The sequence below is a fragment of the Rhipicephalus sanguineus genome, chromosome 11 (genome assembly GCF_013339695.2).
Source record: "Rhipicephalus sanguineus isolate Rsan-2018 chromosome 11, BIME_Rsan_1.4, whole genome shotgun sequence".
Lineage (NCBI taxonomy): Eukaryota > Metazoa > Arthropoda > Arachnida > Ixodida > Ixodidae > Rhipicephalus > Rhipicephalus sanguineus.
The window spans coordinates 38,034,663-38,053,603 of NC_051186.1; the positions used below are offsets into that span (position 1 = coordinate 38,034,663).

The 18,941-nt window shown below is 43.4% G+C and overlaps 1 protein-coding gene across 1 annotated transcript in view; it reads left to right on the forward strand.

The window, feature by feature from the left end:
- The first annotated feature begins 2,045 nt into the window (after positions 1–2,045).
- Positions 2,046–18,941, forward strand: part of LOC119373777 (apoptosis-resistant E3 ubiquitin protein ligase 1) — a 29,043-nt gene continuing 12,147 nt past the window's right edge. The window contains exons 1-11 of the mRNA XM_049411007.1: positions 2,046–2,249; positions 3,938–4,161; positions 5,243–5,486; positions 8,195–8,364; positions 8,884–9,052; positions 10,012–10,145; positions 10,647–10,724; positions 11,558–11,699; positions 13,866–13,987; positions 15,091–15,166; positions 15,839–15,948. Of these exons, the coding sequence (XP_049266964.1) occupies positions 3,994–4,161; positions 5,243–5,486; positions 8,195–8,364; positions 8,884–9,052; positions 10,012–10,145; positions 10,647–10,724; positions 11,558–11,699; positions 13,866–13,987; positions 15,091–15,166; positions 15,839–15,948 (1,413 nt within the window). The 5' untranslated portion in view covers positions 2,046–2,249; positions 3,938–3,993. The remainder of the gene's footprint in view (positions 2,250–3,937; positions 4,162–5,242; positions 5,487–8,194; positions 8,365–8,883; positions 9,053–10,011; positions 10,146–10,646; positions 10,725–11,557; positions 11,700–13,865; positions 13,988–15,090; positions 15,167–15,838; positions 15,949–18,941) is intronic.

Below are 18,941 nucleotides of genomic sequence, written 5' to 3' on the forward strand. Positions count from 1 at the left end.
TTGTTTGTTTGAAGTATTGCACTAGCGCTATTGTCATTGAAAATTTCATATAACCTTCAAGGACATTAAGGTGACCCAGCCCAGCGATTGCATTTGTGGTCTCCTAGCACTTGCCACACCCTCGCTTATTCATTCTCTCCCCCTCTTGCAATCTGATACTTAATGGACTGTGAGGCACGCGTCTTTGTTATTACTGAAGTGTCAGAAAAACGCCGACGTGCCAAAGACGGCATCGTCTATGTTGGGAGGGGGCCGCATGCAACGCTGCCGTGGACATTGATTAACGAGCGACGGATTCAAAGTGAGGGATAACCCACCGAGACTTGCATGTGTTGTAAACAAGTAGAAGGACGGATAAAAGAGAAAAGGATATCTGCGTGGAACATCTCTATATCCGGGAGGGAAACTAAGAAGAGAAAGAGGGACGCGCTAACACGGTGACTCAGGGAAGAGGACATTGGAGGAAACTCAATCTAGCCATCACCGGCTGTCTGCTTAGTGTTTCTTTTGTATCATGAAAGCAGCACCGTTCCTGGGCTTCCTGGAGTTAATTGGGTCTTCCTTCTTCAACGACAGAGGACAACACACGGGATAGTGAAAGGGGGTCAGCGACCCCTGTGTGCTTTGTAGGCGTGTCGTGGCCCACTGCGCTATGTCTCTTTTTTTTCCTTTTCCTCCGGAAGACGGGGATTTGGCCTCGTTTTAGGCCTCGATAATGTTGGGACTGTATTGTGCGTGCGGTTCGAGACGATTGTCCTGATGGTGTGCATTGTTACCGTAGTTGCATTACGGACAGATGGCATTGCGAATACGAGGGGAAGGCTTTGGGCGCTTGTATGTTTTGTTGGTAGGAACATTGGAAGGGACGAGAAAGCATTGATTCAGCAAAGGTGTTTTCACAGCAGCATTGTGATATGAAGAGATTAAATGCTTCCAATGGTTTGGATAACTATCAATTCAGTTTATTCACGTTAAGAAACAGTGATAATTACATGGTATGTATATACAGCAGATATGTGTTTACTGATTATGAAACTGGTAACTATACGTTGTTTCGTGTCCATCAACTCTTAGTTATCTGTTCTAACTGCTTGTGTTTCTTCTCTTTGTGGTTTCTAGTGGTGCACAAATTACCCTTCAGCATTTCTTTCATTAAACTCATGTCTTCGCTTTCTTGCATCCATCTTCGTTGAAATTGTAAAGCTCTTTCTTTTGATAAAAGTGTGTTTTTTATTATAGTCATGTCTTACCTGTTGCTCCTTCTTTACAGAAAAACTTTTAAAATATTCACTTTGAATGTAATTTTTTTATTGCACAGTAGTACCTTCACTATCTTAAGTGTTTTCTTTTCTGTTTATTCTGTGTTTCTTGTATATATTTTAACACAGTTTTACTGTACGTTACTGCATTTGTTACCCTTACATTTTTTTTTCTTGTTTTCATTGGTCTGTATACTTTTGTTGATTCCACATTTGTTTTTTAATGATTGTATGTGTTGTTATCTTTTATTGTATTTTCTCCTCTTACGCAGGACCTCTAAGGTCCTGTAAGGTATATTTAAATTAATAAAATGATAGTATATGTGCGTTCATAGAAACTTTTAGGTATCTTTTATTTAAAAATTAACATAGAATTTTTTTTTTTTTTTTTTTGCTGCGTGATTGCGCGCACTGTGCCGTGCACGTTAATGAATCTGTACCTGCGTGTGTGTCTTTGCCCCTACAATAGGCCGCACCAGGATACTGCCTCTCACTGCTGCAGGTGCCCTTGAGAAGAGCTATAAGGTGGGCTAGTTGGTGTTGATTCATCTTCAAAGGTGCGCTTAGTGAACACAAACGACACAAACGCCTTATGTCCTGTTGCCTTATGTCCTGTACTTTTTCGTTTGTGTCATTTGTGTTCACTAAGCGCACCTTTGAAGATGAAACAGGTGCCCTTTCTTACTAGTTGTGCATATGACCATCACTACGCTGGCGTATTACGTTTTTGTGTTTCTTGCAATAGCATTGAAATTTCTTTCTTTTCTTGCAATTTCAGGAAGATCAGCGAGATTCCTTTTGCGATTGAGAGCCTCGAGCAGCTGGCGCAGCAGGTGCTCAGCGACGCCAAGAGCAGGAAGCACGGCTGGAGTTCCGAAGTGGTGCACGCCGTGAAACAGCTGCCGAGCAGTCCTGTGGAGCTCGGGGCGGTGACAGACCTCATCTGGGAGCGCATCCTCCTCGAGCAACAACAAAAGACATGGGCCTTTGGTGAGTGCGAGCGTGTTAGCCGCATGCGCTATCATCGATCGCTCGAAACACCCATCTAAGAAAACTGCGCTCCTGTTTAGTTCACATGTTTCCTTTCATAATTGAACAAACGAAAGAAGGGGAATTCTCTTTCTTCTAATCATTCGTAGCGATGGTCTCATTCCAGCGTACTTGATGCCTTCAGATAGTATGCAAGAGTTTACTGGTCACCTGTCAGCTCATAAAAAGAACACAAACTATGTGATGCCAGCTGGCAAAAAAAGAGTGTTCCACTCACCTTCATGGCTATGAGCGGCACTAACTAACACTCCCAGGTCTGTATGCACAGAAATACCCGATAAAGTGGACGGGAGGATGACCGCTGCTGTAGGTCAATTAGTAGAGAATGTTATCTGATGGTTGCACGTTTGGTTCCTGCCAGCGGCAAGTTGTCTTTTCGTCCAGTTTAAACTCTTCTCATTTACATCACAATTACTACAGTACAGTTAAAACACTACAAATAACATTCCCTATACCTTCGTTAACCTCATTGTGAGTTTTTATTAAGATTTTGCAGAATTGAGTAGCAGTAATATGTGCATCCCAACAACAAATTAAAATGATAGTTTTATTTAGGCTGGACTTTTGTTGAAGACTCACGAAATATTGTTACTTAAATGACACAAACCTAACCACAAATGTTCCCTCTCATAGCCATATATGGCAACTATGGGTACAAATTCTGCAATGTACAGTCAGTTACAACCTAAGAATGAGTAGAAGCTTCATCTCCAGCTCGAATGGCAGCTCGCCTGCCATTCATCTGTGCAAGAGAGTTGTGCTAGGTGGTTTCAGTTGCAACCATAAATACTTTTTCACTGCTAATCTAAATACTACGCACACTAATAATTAAAAGTTTGTCCTTCCTACTTGAAATGTTGCATTTCCCCGAGCGGTGACATCGGAATCTTTGCTGAAGTTTGCCAAGAAGTTCAAGTTTTCGACTGAAAACCAGCGACACGAACACATGTCTGTATAAGGAAACCACCGACCTGAAACACATATACCGTGCTTGACTGCTTGACGTCACACAAATGAGCAAATGCAATTGGATGGGGCACCTACAGACATTTTCTCTGGGTGGGTCAGCGACAGCTGTGGGTGGAGCTTACATTCATTCTTAGATTGTGGCCAACCATAGTTCTTGTCACTCAATATACATATAAGAGACTGAAGCTTATGTCAACATGTGTGGCAATAGGGGCTTGTTGGTGTTGTGTCATGAACAAGGTACACGGACAAAAGAAAGGATGCAAACAAATGCACCTGCTATGGGTGTTTTTCTTTGTGTGGCTTCTCCTTTCATCTGTGTGCTTCGTCTGCGCTACAAATTGGTTGTTCATGACCCGAACAGTTCACCTGGACGTATTGTGTGTAGATGTAAGCACTGCTAATTGTGAATCACCATATAATATGTGACAGATGTCATCACATTTAAAGTCTGGCACACATATATGTGACAAGCACAAAATTGTTAGGTGTGTCATGGCATGTGTGACAAGTCTATTCACTTTTGTATTTGACACGTTGTATGTGGTACGGCCGCGATCACTGTTAAGTGTGACACCCGAATACTTTGCGATGTCATCAAGTGCTTGTCACGTAAGAACACCCGTCATGCCACCACAACCTCTGTGCTGCCACTGCAGGGGCTGTGCTGGGCGTGTCCCTGGTGGCTTCTGTGCTGGTGGGCGCGGTCTCCCTGATGCTGGCGCCCGCAGGGCTGCTGTGTGACCAATCGGCTGCGGCCGCCGCGAAGCTCGGCTTTCTCAGCTACCTCACCGGGAAGTACCTCTCGCCGGCCAACTGTAAGGTCGAGTTTGACTGGAAGGAGCCGCAGGTTGTCGGCAACACACTCACCTTCTTCATCAAGGTCCGTGGCCACAATCTGCACCATTAGAGCTGACTGCTTATTGTGCGCACTAATGACATCTTAGTTGAAATCAATAAGAATAAATGGGTGGGGCCTGTAGTGAGAAGCCAAGATAACGGATAGCGTTGCCTTCGGTAATCTTATGCCATATTGCCTGTTACAATAGTATAAAGGGATAGCTCACAGTTGCACTCGGTACTATACACAATTAACTGTAGTACAGCACGCATGAAGCCGGTGTTGAATGAAGAGATTGAATGAGCACAGTGTTTATGTCGTAACAGCAGATAAGCCAGTATTAGCAAACTTTTAGTCAACTTAAGGACAACTTAGTCAAAATCAAGAAGGAATTGGCACGGGCAGCAAATGTAGTGAGAAGCCAAGGTAACCACTGGTAATTAAGAGTAACCGGCTGGATTCGATGAGAAGGCAAGCATGCCAGGGGGAGGCAAAAAGTTAGGTGGGCAGATGAGGTTAAGAAGTCTGTGGCATTAAGGTGGCCACAGCAACCACAGGACAGGGTCAGTTGCAGAACATTGGAAGGCCAGTCTGACTAAGTTCTGCAATGGACTTAGTCAGACTGGTGACGATGATAATGATCCTTATTGCACTGCCCCTGTGTCACACACATGACACGTGACAGAGGCAGTTTAGTAAACGTTGTTAAGCAGTGATTGAAGACTTTTGAATTAGAGGTAAAACACTGGGTAAGACATTGAAAACACTAGGGACAAATGGCAGATTGTTCCCATGTACAGAACTTTTGCATCAGATAATGTTCCTGTGTTATTGTTCTTCATTTTTTTGTTAAATGCAGACAATTTCCCATGTGCTAAGTTTGTTTGTAGATGAAGAATTTTTCTGTCCCGTTTTCTTTTGGAAGGGAGAACATTTGGGCGTGTTGGTTGTTCATCGTTTTTCAGAAACCATAGCGCAATAAAGAACACGGGACAAGAAAGAAACAGACAAGCGCTTGTCCTTGTCTCTTTCTTGTTCAGTGTTCTTTATTGCGCTATGGTTTCTGAAGAACCATTTTCTTTAATTTGCAATCCTGATGCACCATACTTTCCGGTTCTTGCAGTTCTTCCAGCGCAATGGGCGCAGCTATCCAATTTGCGATGAGGATCCACTGCTAGTCGAAATCGTAGCCGGCAATGGCGCACACAAGGTGGCGTGCAGCGTCGAGCTGGGTGGCACGGATCCGAACCTGGCCAATCAGGCGCGAGTCCAGTTCACGGTGCGCCGCGCCGGTCTCTGCCATGTATCGGTCCTCATTGGCATGGTGCACGTGCGGGGCTCACCATTTGTCAAGAACTTCCTTCCTGGTTAGCCTGTTCTTTGACCTGTAGTTCTTTTTAGGGGCGAAGCTCCTTAAAGGGCCCCTCACCAGGCCACATAGCAAATTTTAGTTAGACGCTGGAAGTTGTTGTGTGCCGAATGAAGAGCAGTATACCACAAGAATTTTTCAAATCGGTTCATTACGAGCTGAGAAAAACAATAATTTGTAGCGGCGCGAAACCATGATGCAAGGAGGCGAGTTTCAAACCCTTGCCACTCGCCCCGTGTAGCCTTAGCAAGCCAAATCCCTTCCCTACCCTCTTCACTTGACACATACGCATGAACACGTCATGCGCATGCATGGTCACGTGCGCATGACGTGCCCGAGCCAGCCCGAGCACGCGAGCGGCGTTGCACGGCCGCTACCTTTTTTTTATGTAGCGGCCATGGGCGTTTTGTCGGCGTTCTCTGTGGTGTACTGCCTGTTTCTGCGGGACGGGCATGCAAGTTGAGAGATTTGTACGGGCACGAGAGTGGCGGTATCATGAGCCAGTGGCGCATTAACGTTTACTTGGACGCGGTAGAATAAATGAGCATAATGAGTGCTCGAACGCGCCAGAACATTACTTTCGTTTCCAGGGCTCGCGTCTGCTCGATGCGCTGACCGCGGGGAGACGAACGCATGTGAAAGGGAGGCACATCAGCCCCGCATCTCGCTGCAATTCACGAAAAAAAAAATGAAAAAGACGCACACATTCCCTTTGTGTGTCTCATTATTTCTCTCAAGTTTTATTATTCTATTCAAGCAACAAATTGCACAAACTACACATGTCGTGTCAAATAATTATGGCAGTGCCACGTGCTACTGTTGGCGACGTCAGAGCACAGTCGTCTACGTAGAGGAGCGACGTCACAGCACTACCATCTACGTAGGGCCATTTTCTCATGTACGTCATCCCCTCATTCTCTAAAGCGCGCGCCCGCGAGAAGAAGGGCAAGCAGCGTTCACATTGAAATTTGACCCATTTCTGCGGCGCGTAGCATTGGAAATTTTGGCAGACGTGATCGTGAACGCCCAGTGTATGCATTGCGCTCGTCAGCTCAAAATTGTCAAACCTGGTGAGGGGCCCTTTAAGGCGGCACCCGTTCGTCCCTCGTAGTCGTAGTCGTAGTGCGTAACCAGTCTTACGCTTTGACCTCCAAGGTGGTGCCGGTGGGAGATTTTTCCTGTGCGTTGTTGAACAATAAAAAATTCGCAGCGGTAGCTAAAAGCCGACTTCTTCTGTCTCTCATTCCCATTAGCAGCCATTGTTTACCTCCAAGGTAGTGCCTGGTGAGATTTCTCCTGTGCGTGATTAAACAATAAAAATTTTGTTCAAAACGCCGTTGATTGATGAAATAAACCAATGAAAGACGCCAGATGTTTTGTAAAAGCAAAACGGAAGAACGCCATATGTTTCTAAAGCAAAACGAAAAGACGCCAGCTGCTTAACGAAAGACGCCAGATGTTTTCTAAAGCAATGGTTTTCTAAACAATGAAAATTCACAGCGTACATGTAAAATTAAAGTGAGCTGCAAGTCGTCATAACTCATCGAACCTTTAGTATAAACGCGCCCGATCTCACGTCGGTGATGACATACTGGGCAGAATTCACGAAAGATTCACGGTTTACCGATGAACCTCCGCAGCTTCGCCCACTCATCATCATTCACTCCGTGGATATGCTGTGATTTTTTTGGAACAATCTGGATGCTTTAAAGGGACACTAAAGAAAAAAAACTATTTTTCACGTATTAGTGAACTATAATTTCACAATACGGAAAGCACCACTCTTGATGCGAGAAGATAATAGGTAATTGAGAAAATGCACAAAAAGAAAATACACTTGGCTGCACCGCCCTGAAGTTCCCGCATCGGCTTACCGTGATGTCATAGATTTTGACGGTGTCTGCTTGTGCCCACATGATCGTTCTTCGCTAAAAATTATTTATGTTGTGTTCTAAGGGACACAAAGTCTTAACATAGCAAGTTTAAGAAAATTTCATGAAACCAGTGTGACCATAATGCACAAAAAAGAGCTTGAAATTCGCGACCTCACACTGCCAATAACGTGCTGAATTTTTGCAGTGAAATTCAAACATGATGCTTCGGCCATCATTTCCTCTTCTAATAATTAATGTATGATTGCAGACTTAATGACAATAGAGTTATGTAACAATTTATCTGTCTAAACTCATTTAATGTTTCACTTGAGTGTTTCTTTTTTTAGGGTATGTAAAATAAATAAGTAATCAACATATTTAATTTGTCACTTAATCAAGTTAACCATTTAACCAGTCACTTATTTGATTAACTAATCGCTAATGAGTGGGTTAATCTATAAAGCCACTCATCTATTAAGTTCATCTTTTTGAAGGATGTGGGTTCTGTGCCTACCAACGGAAAAGGTGATGTTTCGTCCACTTTAATTCATTCCAATTTTTGTCCTTATTACTACACTAGAGTTAAAAGGCAACAATTAATGGCGCCCATGCCTTCCCTGGCCTAATTGTCTATTGGGTTCAGTTAATTTTATGGCAGAAGCTTGTTGGTAAATTAGGAACCTAATTAATTATTAATTAATTGATAAATGACGTGTTAACAAATACTTTTGCCTAATAAATATTTAGTTACTCGCTTAATGAATCCCTTATTGAGTCAATAAGCCGAATGCATGGCGGAAACACTTTTATTTTGTTCTTCACGCAACATCAGGCCGGCCGGACCCTCAGAAGACGGGGTTCATCCACCACAGCTGCACCGTGGTATGCACCCAGGACGAACCGCACCACCTGTTCCTAGAGCCTAGGGACAAGTACAACAATGCGTGCCTTGTGGACACCACCACCGACCCCAGCGACGAGTACAGCGTCGACATCATCGAGGTAATTGCGTTTCGCATTTCTTTGTTTCACCACTCTCTCGAAAGAATTACTAGTTTTATCTCGCAGTATTGCGTGTTATATATCGGGCTAGGTAGTTCTCTGATATCGAGCAACTTTGACCAGAGGATGCCGACTGCACAAATATGTTTTTTGAGATAACGTAAGTTTGGGCAGGTTCGTATCCATTTTCAGCATCCTGTGCACAACGTGAAACAATAGCATTTGTCTTTGTCCGTTTTCATCCCATCCTTATCTTGTGTTGTATGCTAGATGCTGCAGTATGTTTCGTGTTCTTTGCTTTCTTAATTTAATCTTGAAGTAATACGAGCACTTCATGTTGCATTGATACTGATAGTATATAATGCCTACTTTTTAGATAACGGCCTTCTTTAGAGAATGACCTACTTTTTAGATAACCACCGGGTGTGAGAAGTAGCATTTTTATTCGAGTTTCTTCGCTGATACAGAAGCGAGGTGGTTATACCCCCTTCAAATTTTTTTAATGTTTGGAACGTTCAGGTCAGCTCCAACAGACCAGTCACATCCTGCTACCACTGGGAGAGCCATCCGGAAAACTCGAGAATCGCACTAGTGCTTACACTCGACAAGGTTGGCTGCTACCAGGTCAACGTCTCGTACCGAGGCACCAGCCTCAGCAATGGAGACTTCCATGTCATTGTGCTTTCAAGTGAGTGTCGCACGACGTTGTTGGCAGTGTCGCAGTTTTAAAGTGACTGCGTATACTTCGTAAGACACAAAAAGAAGAAAATAGAACCTCGTCGATACGTTTCTGTTTCATATGCTCCCCCGGTGCCAACTTTTGCGATACTGTTATCAAGCGAAACTGCGCGATGTTTTAGTGTATTTGAATTGTACGTTTTTTCGTATAGTAAGTTTTTCCTGAGTCTTTTTTTTTTTTTTCAGAAACATATGAATGGGCTTCTACTGTACAACCTGCGGCATTTTTTAATGAAGCTTAATAAAAGATGTAGACTTCTGTATTTTCGGAGGTGCCATAAACAAAGATGTGATTTTGTAATGGCATTGTGTTAGAAGAGATGGTATTGAAAAAAAAAACAAAAAAAACCCTGCAGGTTTAGTTTTTCGAACACTACATTATATGCAGTTAGTCGAACATTACTATCTACTATATTTCTGGAGCAAGAAACTGAGAGAAAATTATTTATTTTCTCTCATAATGGTTATGTTATTAATAATTATGAAACGATCAATAAATAATTAATCATTATTTTATAAAACATCATATCTGCTGAGCAACACTTCTGTGATGTTTGAGCAAAGTTGTTTATAGGGTAAAATACTATCCTTTTAGTATTCTTATAATGTCAAACAGTTTTCAAAACACATTTAAGATATATTTAATATCTACTGTTGGGCTAGTTGGTGAGGCGTGATACTTAAACAAAAGACATAGTATTCACGAACACATGAAAAAAGACACAGACACTCAAGCGCTTGGGTGCTTTTTTTTGTCATGCGTGTGTAAAACCGTCTCTGGTTTGAGTGCACTGCTCCATCGAGATCAAATTAACAATGCGCTTGTGAAAATTGCTTTGTGTTTGTACTCATTTACACAGGAGAACTGCTGTTGTAATTCTTTTTCTTTTCCTTTGGTCAATTACGCAGAAAGCGACGCAGCTTTGGTCAGGAAAAACGTTGCCAAGAAAAGCCACAACATTTGGTACGAAGCCAAGCTGATAGCCATGAACTGTGAGAAGCTGAGCAAGCCCAAGAAGGTGTTTGTCTACATCTCACCAAAGGTGAGCCACATGGTCTGAAAATCTTGCCACCTTCAACGTTGATCTTGTCCTGTAATTCAAAACATTATGTGGGAAGCAAGCTGGGGTTTCAGGAATAGGGTATTGATTAGCATAAAAAAATTGTAAGGCATACAAATAGCATACAAATCTCATCACAACTAAATATACAATAGAACATTAAATCATTTTTAAGGAAAGCGTATAATGTCTGAGAAGCCTGTTGTACTAAATGCATAATGCCAGCACAGCTAATGTCAGTTTTATGACAATGTAGCAAAACAATACATGTACCATACATGTGTAATGCATTCCTCATTGTGCATTAATTGCTTTGCACACTATGACGGTTTCCCTTTGGGAAATCTGCCACAAATAATTTGTTTTGTTTTCTAAGTATTTCTTTTCATTAATTGCATTCTAAGCCTTTCTTTGTCAGAACAGCAAGTGTTTGTTAACTTACTAACCCACATTTTAAAGAGACTCTTTGTTTGCTTTCCATAGCAACTCACAATTAAGGAATACGTGCTCAGGATTATTCCAAAGAGGCTCATCACATTCCGACTCTGCCCTAGCACAAAAGTAAGTTGATTAACTTTGTTTTCTCACTCCTCTCTGTCTTTTGATCCATGCAACACCTCGATATAATGAAATTATTATACATAACAAAATTATGAGACATAACGAATTATAGACATAACTAAATTTAACATGTTTTTCACCACACCCTGCGTAGTGTTTTCCGTTACCGTTAAATCTTATTAATTTCCTTTGCACCGTTTCCCGATTATAATGGTCTCAAAAAGCTTGCGTGTTAGTTTATGGCGGGAGTACTTCGCTCTTAGCGGAGTTATTTGGACTTCCTTGCTATTGTAAAGACAAAAAAAAAAAAAGAGGATGTCCTCGCGACTGACAAGACAATGAAACATCGATGTAGGGCTAGCTGGGCTCCTGGCCATCTTTGTAACAATTGTAAATAGTTTCTGCAAATACATCCTTTAAATAGTTTTATACCCGTGGCAATTTGGTGGAAGTGGTTGGTACCTATCTGCCACCGTGCCTCCTGTGGACGGCTCCGCGTTGGCACAGGCAGCCGCATCATCGGCTACTGCTACTCAGCAGTCCCAGCAAGATCTCACAAGTATAAAGCCACTCAGAGAGTGTTTACACAAACTACTATGTATTTACGATTGACGGGAGACAGCCAGGTGATTTGTCAGGCTGTGTAGACGCTTCTTCGCCGTCTTCTTATTTGTTGACGTTCCCTCCTCCTCTTCATCATAAGAATTTAACGCTTAAATTTATTTGTTCACACATGACCCTCCTCATGTTGCACCCTGTGTAGCATGTTCTACAATGCACGAAACTTCGAAATTCTGACGAGAACTTGCACGTCCGCACTTTCTCGATCACAGTTTCAATTCAAAGGAAGCAACAACCACGAAGGAGAGCCCGTGCTGGTCGTGGACGATGGCTGCCAGCCGCAAATCGAAATGGTCTGTGAGGAACGGGACGTCATCGCGGCCACCTTCACTCAGTTCCTGCTTAAGAATATCGGTCAGTACGACTGCATTTGCTGCCCGAAGAAGACAGTTTTAATGACGGCACTTAAGAAAAAGAAAGAGAGAGAGAGATAGCGAGACAAGTCACTAGAAACAGCTAAGTTAATGTTTTCTGATGGTGAGGTAGCCTGATTTAGCGCTACAGTCGAGCCCAACTAAGCTCAGACCACTTATAACGTAACCGCTTACAGTGCAGTACCGGTTATAAGGCGGTTTTTTATGACTCCCGTTTACCCTCCCATAGAACTCCATGTATACGCATACCGCTTATTGTGCAGTCCCCCGAGATGAAAGACCGGTTACAATGCGGCTGCCGGAACGCTCTCAGAGGTGCGAGGGAGCGAGCGTGCTTCTCAGCGGAGATGCGCCGGCGGGGCAGAGAGCGGCGACGGCATTACGAAGTAGGAGGGGACGCCGAACGAACGAACAAGGAGCGGGGGAAGAAAAAAAAAAGTTATAGCGGTGGGAGGCAGCAGCCCGGCGCGCGTGGGTGCGGGGTGTGAGGAGGGGAAGCGGTTGCGGTGGCCGATGGAGAAGCCTTTCCCCCCTTGACATGCGCGCTTTGCCCTGGTCGCTTGACATGCGCGCTCCGCTATGCGGGCGCCCGCGTCCGCATCAAGAGCGCGTTACCGCTGTTTGTCTCCGTCGGGAAAATAGTTGCTTCGTCGTAGAGCGCAGATATCGCGCGTGCAACCTCGATTCCCCCGCAAGTAACAATGCTTTGAGACGCGATTGAGCTTTCGCCTTTGCCACCAACAGGCGGCCTTACAAGCTTGAAAGGCTTTTTCTGGATAGTTGCCGCGGCTGTTCTCCCGACCGTGAACCGAAACTGCGTTTCACGCGTGATGCCCTCGGTTTAGCTCGCGAGTGCGATCTCTTCTACGCCCGATCTCCGTGTCATCTAGGGCTAGCTTCTAGCGACGGCATGCCAAGTTGCAACGCGCACGCTAGGCCTAACAAGCGCTAGCTGCCATGTCGGCGGCCGCGGACTACAGAAGTTGCGGTTTGGTGCCGAGTCAAACATTTTGCAGTTGTTGCATTTAGAAGGGGTGATTTACATCTTTAACGAAAACGCGGGCGTGCGTGTGAAACACTCGAGTGGTGGTTTGTGGTCGCCACTGTTTTCGACATCGCGCACGCGCAGTGTGTTACCGCGGCGACTTCCCGTGACGGCGCATTTTTTTTTCCGCGTTCGTTATATCGCCACTGCAGGTCCGCGGACGCTAACCGTTCAACATTTCCAAATGTAAGCACACGCAAACTTACGTCCCAGTCGCATGCCTCAATAGTCGGAATCGCGCGCCTACCCGTTGGTCATGTTTTGCACACGTGCAACCTTTCAAAAATGTTGTTTTGGTTATAGTGCGGATATTCGCGACTCCGGCGACTTACGTTATAAGCGGTCTATGCTTACATCTAACTTGGCTAAATCAAATTATCTTTTATATTGAATTATTTTCGAGCACAACAATGCTTTAATGTCAATGCATAGGACAATTTATGGCTATGTCAAACAAAAATAGCCATAACACTTGATATATCGAACATTGGGCAGTGAGAAACGCCGAGGAAATTGGCCTTCCCTCACGAGAAGTTGGCTTTTCCTCACAGAAGGAGACTTGCCTGCATGCACTTGCGAGAGTAAGCGGTGTGATTGGGAGGGCCGTATCGATACTACATTTTCTCACCTCCAACCCGCCCCTGCGTATTACCACCACCGCCAACAACAAACCGTGCCAAAATAAGAACCAAAACAAAAAAATCCCTCTATGTTGCCCTGAGCCGCCTTCCTTGCATTTTTGTGAAGCAGTTCTGCGAAGCCAACTTGCCCACCGAAATTCGTATAGAAAATACGGAAAATTCTTTAAAAGTTTTATGTAGAATTATACGATATATCGAACTAATTCTGGTTCCCGTTTTTCAGCGAGTTCGACATATGCGGGTTGGACTGTAATACGAAGCATCTGATAGCATTGTCTAGGATGGAAATTACATTATCAAGAATAAAAATGATAATATGGAGAGCTAGTGCTGCCCCGCCCCCTGTACTGTGTTGTCATTGCATAGTCTCTAAGGAGTGTTTGTAGGAACCCTGCCTCGTATCGTTTTCATTAATGATAGTGATGGTAGCATCGGTTTGACAGAGTGTTTCGCAAAACAGGTGGATCGGAGACCTTCAAAGACAAGCTGGAGTTTTTCCACTACGAAGTGCGGAAACTGCACCAGAAGCACTACCACGATAAGCTCCAGCTGAAGGTGTCGCGAGACAAGATTCTGGACTCCGTAAGTCGTCTGTTGCATTTGCAATCTTTCTTGGACGAGAGTGAAATGACACCATTTTTCCAAAGGTAGAACATAAACATAGGATGAGCACAAGAAAAAGATGTAGGACCATACAATGTCTGTGCAAGCTTAAGCTTGAAATTCCCAGAGTCCAAATGACTTTGAGCATTATATAATAAATCATTCATAAACATTCTAGTTCAGTTTTGTTTGCAAGTTGTTACCCCACTGAGGGTACCACATGGTTGGTTCTCTGCAGAGTGCAATTAGTCACTTTACTTTTAGTAGGGGCAGTTCATGCGAGAAAGGTAGTGATGATAGTAGGAAACCCATTACTGTTACATACCTCTGATTGAAGGAGTTTTATACCCTAAATTTTACAATTAACTTTGGCATACAGCTGTTATTATGGCTTTCAATTATTACGGTCATTTTGCAATTCTTTATTTTTCTTTGCAGGTGTTATATTTGAAGCCCGTCACAGTGCCATTACTTAATGTAATGTAAGCTTTGTACGGTTAATGGAACACCCTTAAGAATTTCTCGTATGCAAGATATTGTGTAAAAGTGCTTGACACGTTTTTCTTTTTACCACGTATGTACACCCTTGCAATTCCTTAATAATCGTGTGAGCATTGACCACAGGACATGGTAGCACCTAATATAGGCGAGAAGTAACAAGATCTGCTATGCGATGTGTAGGTGCAGAAAGCACACTGAAATGCAAACGCCGTCTGCTACGCTGTCTGCTTAAAGATGCATACACACTGTCAGCGTTATCTGTGTGATCATGTGTTCAGAAAACTGGCGTGAAGCTGATCATTGTATTCTTGATCTCGTTGCTTCTGGCCAATATTAGAAACTACCATAACCTGCGGGCGACACTCACACAATGTTATTAAAAAAATTGCAAGGGTATACAGACACCACCAGCTAAACACCACATCTTCGTCTCATTGTGCAACGATTCGCACGATGCTTAGGTGGTTGATATCACGGCCAATAGCTGGCACGCTGTCAGAATTCAGCATTATGCTTAGGCATTCCGTGTTACTTTACCAATAAAGAACCCTGAATATTTTGCTTTCTTGTTCGCACTGCAGTCAATGAAGGCAACCAAGAACTTCAGTACGAGCGATTGGTGCAAGAGCTTTGAGATAACCTTTATGGGAGAACAAGGTAGTTTCTCTTATGAACGGCCACCATGGTGACCCAGTGGTTATGGAGCTCGGCTGCAGACCCGAAAGACGTGGGTTCGATCCCAGCTGCGGTGGTCGCTTTCCGATGGAGGCAAAGTGCTAGGGGCCTGTGTACTGTGTGATTAATGTCAGTGCGTGTTAAGGAACCCCAGGTGGTTGAAATTATCCAGAGCCCTCCACTACGGCACATCTGATAGCCTGAATCGCTTTGAGACAAGCCCCATAAACCAACCAATAAACTGTTGCCAACGCCTCGTACCACGTGCTCTCAAACTCCGAATGTGGATGTTTTGGAAGAAAGTTCTGTTTAACCAAAATCCAAAGTGTTAACAAATACGTTGAAGTTTCTTGGCGCTCCCATAAATCTTGTCATTGTTCTTTATAATGTTTCATCCTACTTTGACTTGTATCTGAATTTCACTTTAAGCTACCATCACACAAGAATTTTTAAAACGTAATTTGTGGCAAGACTTACCTGCTTGCTACCAGCACTGGCTAATATTGGCTAACTGTAACCTAACGTTGGCTATTCGTTGTCTTCGACACTGTCTTCATTTAGTCTGTCTAATGATTGTGTCGTATATCAGTTTCTTCTTCTGTTTGCCGATGCTCGTTCAGAGGTTCTAAAACGGTCTTCCTTTGATGTTCCAAGGTTTGGACTGGGGTGGGCTTCGTCGAGAGTGGTTTGAGATCCTCTGCTCTGCACTCTTCGACCCTGAAAACCAGCTCTTTCACCGGTTCAAGAATGACAAGCAGGGCTTGGTGAGTAGTTGGCCAGAACACTGTGTTCACTAAGAACTAGGGGTGTGCGAATATTCGAAATTTCGAATATTTTTCGAATAGTGTTTGCTATTCGATTTGATTCGCACTGAAATTTCAGTATTCGAACTATTCGAACTTCCCAAAGACACATGCAGTCAACGTGCGGTTGAAAGTGACCCCTTCAGATTTTCAATATGCTTCACCTCATTACACTCTCGTATTGCGGCAAAGCTGCCTTTCAAGCTCCGTTACGGTCGAACTTAGCCAAGACACAAAGTCCGGTTGGAAGTCCCTAGATTTTCAATATGCTTCACCTCATCACACCCCCGTATTGCGGCAAAGCTGCCTTTCAAGGTCCGTTACGGTCGAACTTAGCCAAGAGAGAGTCAACGTCCGTTTGGAAGTGGTCCCTAGATTTTTCAGTATGCTTCACCTCATCACACCCCCGTATTGCGGCAAAGCTGCCTTTCAAGCTCCGCTACGGTCGCAAATGTATTAACTAGAGCTGTGCGAATAGCAAAATTTTGGGTGCGAAGCGAATTCGAATAATAAAGATTGAGTGCGAATCGAATCGAATAATTTCGAATAATTTTCGAATATTTCTCAAACATTTTTCGAATAATTCGAAGTGAAAAACAGGAAAAGTTGAAGAGAATCCCTAAGTATGTTCTTGTGAGATAGCAACATGAAAGTGTTTCTTTTCGCTAGGTTGATGAAGCGCTGGTGGGGTCATATTTCATAGTTGTCTTTCTTATCAAGAGTGAGGCAATTTAGAGGCCGAATTCTATTTATGTAGATGATTTGGTGCAACCAAAGTGTTGCCGACAACACTTTACACGTGATGGGCAAAAATGCCATTTCCTCAGCCTCTCCTCCTCTCTCAACTTCTGTGGAAGCCCAACTGGTGTGGCAGACAAGGGTGTGCTCCCTTCAAGTCCGGAGTTCCAAATCTGCCTCGTAGACGTCAGTATATAAGAACAGCTGAAATTTTGGATGCTAAAAAGCTTTGGCGTCCGATTTTTCGGACTTCCTGGCCAAATTTCAGGTCCAAAACAGCATTAATTTAGCCCCCAACTCTGCCAAATCTTTCATCTCCATATTGGAACCAGCGTTTTCTTGAGTTAATACATTTGCGACCGTAGCGGTGTTTGAAAGGCAGCTTTGCCGCAATACGGGGGTGTGATAAGGTGAAGCATATTGAAAATCTAGGGACCACTTCCAAACGGACGTTGACTGTCTCTTGCCTAAGTTCGACCGTAAAGGAGCTTGAAAGGCAGTTTTGCCGCAATACGGGGGTGTGATGAGGTGCAGCATATTGAAAATCTAGGGACCACTTCCAACCGGACTTTGTCTCTTGGCTAAGTTCGACAGTAACGGAGCTTGAAAGGCAGCTTTGCCGTAATATGAGGGTGTAATGAGGTGAAGCATATTGAAAATCTGAAGGGGTCACTTTCAACCGGACGTTGACTGCATTTGTCTTTGGGAAGTTCGAATAGTTCGAATAGTAAAATTTCAGTGCGAATCGAATCGAATAGCAAACACTATTCGAAAAATATTCGAAATTTCGAATATTCGCACACCCCTAGTATTAACTCAAGAAAACGCTGATTCCAATATGGAGATGAAAGATGTGGCAGAGTTGGGGGCTCAATTAATGTTGTGTTGGACCTGAAATTTGGGCAGGAAGAAAAAATCGGACGCCGAAGCTTTTTAGCATCCAAAATTTCAGATGTTCTTATATATCGACGTCTACGAGGCAGATTTGGAACTCCGGACTTGAAGGGAGCACACCCTTGTCCGCCACATCAGTTGGGCTTCCACAGCAGTTGAAAGAGGAGGAGAGGCTGAGGAAATGGCATCTCTGCCCATCACGTGTAAAGTGTTGTCAGCAACACTTTGTTTGCACCAAATCATGAACATAAATACAATTCGGCCTCTACATTGCCTCATTCTTGATAAGAAAGACAACTATGAAATATGACCCCACCAGCGCTTCATCAACCTAGTGAAAACGAACACTTTCATGTTGCTATCTCACAAGAACATACTTAGGGATTCTCTGCAACTTCTTCTGTAATTTCACTTCGAATTATTCGAAAAATGTTTGAGAAATATTCGAAAATTATTCGAAATTATTCGATTCGATTCGCACTCAATCTTTATTATTTGAATTCGCTTCGCACCCAAAATTTTGCTATTCGCACAGCTCTACTAAGAACTCCTCCCCTACAGTCGAAATAAATGTTCATAATTCTCCTGTTGGACCTCTTCACACATCAGAGGCCAAGCGCTAAGTTATTGCTCTTGAAATATTGTCGAAACTGTCTGTCACATAAGGAGGGTTTATGCTAGTTTCAGTATGAGATTCCTGGGATTAATTGGGTTAGGCTAGGTTAGGTTATGGTTGGGTTGGATTCAGCTTGCGTTTCATGTTTATGGAGGAGCGTTCTGTTGGAGTATTTTGTAAGATATACTTATTGTTTGTGTCAGTTTTCCTTATGGTATGCCTACACATATCAGCCCGATCAATCTGTCGATTACTCAATCAGTTGTCTTACCTCAGTTTTTCTTTTTCCAAAGGAAATTAACTTTTTGCGAGTCTTAATGATTGCTTGGCATGCTAGCCTTGGCAACCCTAGAATGCGTCACCATTAAACAGTGTCCTACACATTCAAACTGCAATAGACATGTAGCTTGCGTTCTGGGTGTAATAGAACTCTCTTTCCAGCTGTATAAAATGGGCCACATAAGACTTTATGGCACGGTACATCTGCATTTGAATGTCTTAATTAAACCCTGGCCATTAAGTAGTACATGTCGTACTTAGAATCTCGACTCCAACCACATCGTTTTACATATTGTCCATTTTACTATTGAGCACCACCATATTTATCGTAGGGCTCTTAATTTGTTGATGGAACTTCTAGATAAATGCATTTCTGCATGTGATGATGAATTAAATGGACAACTAGTGAGACATTTGTTGGTGACGT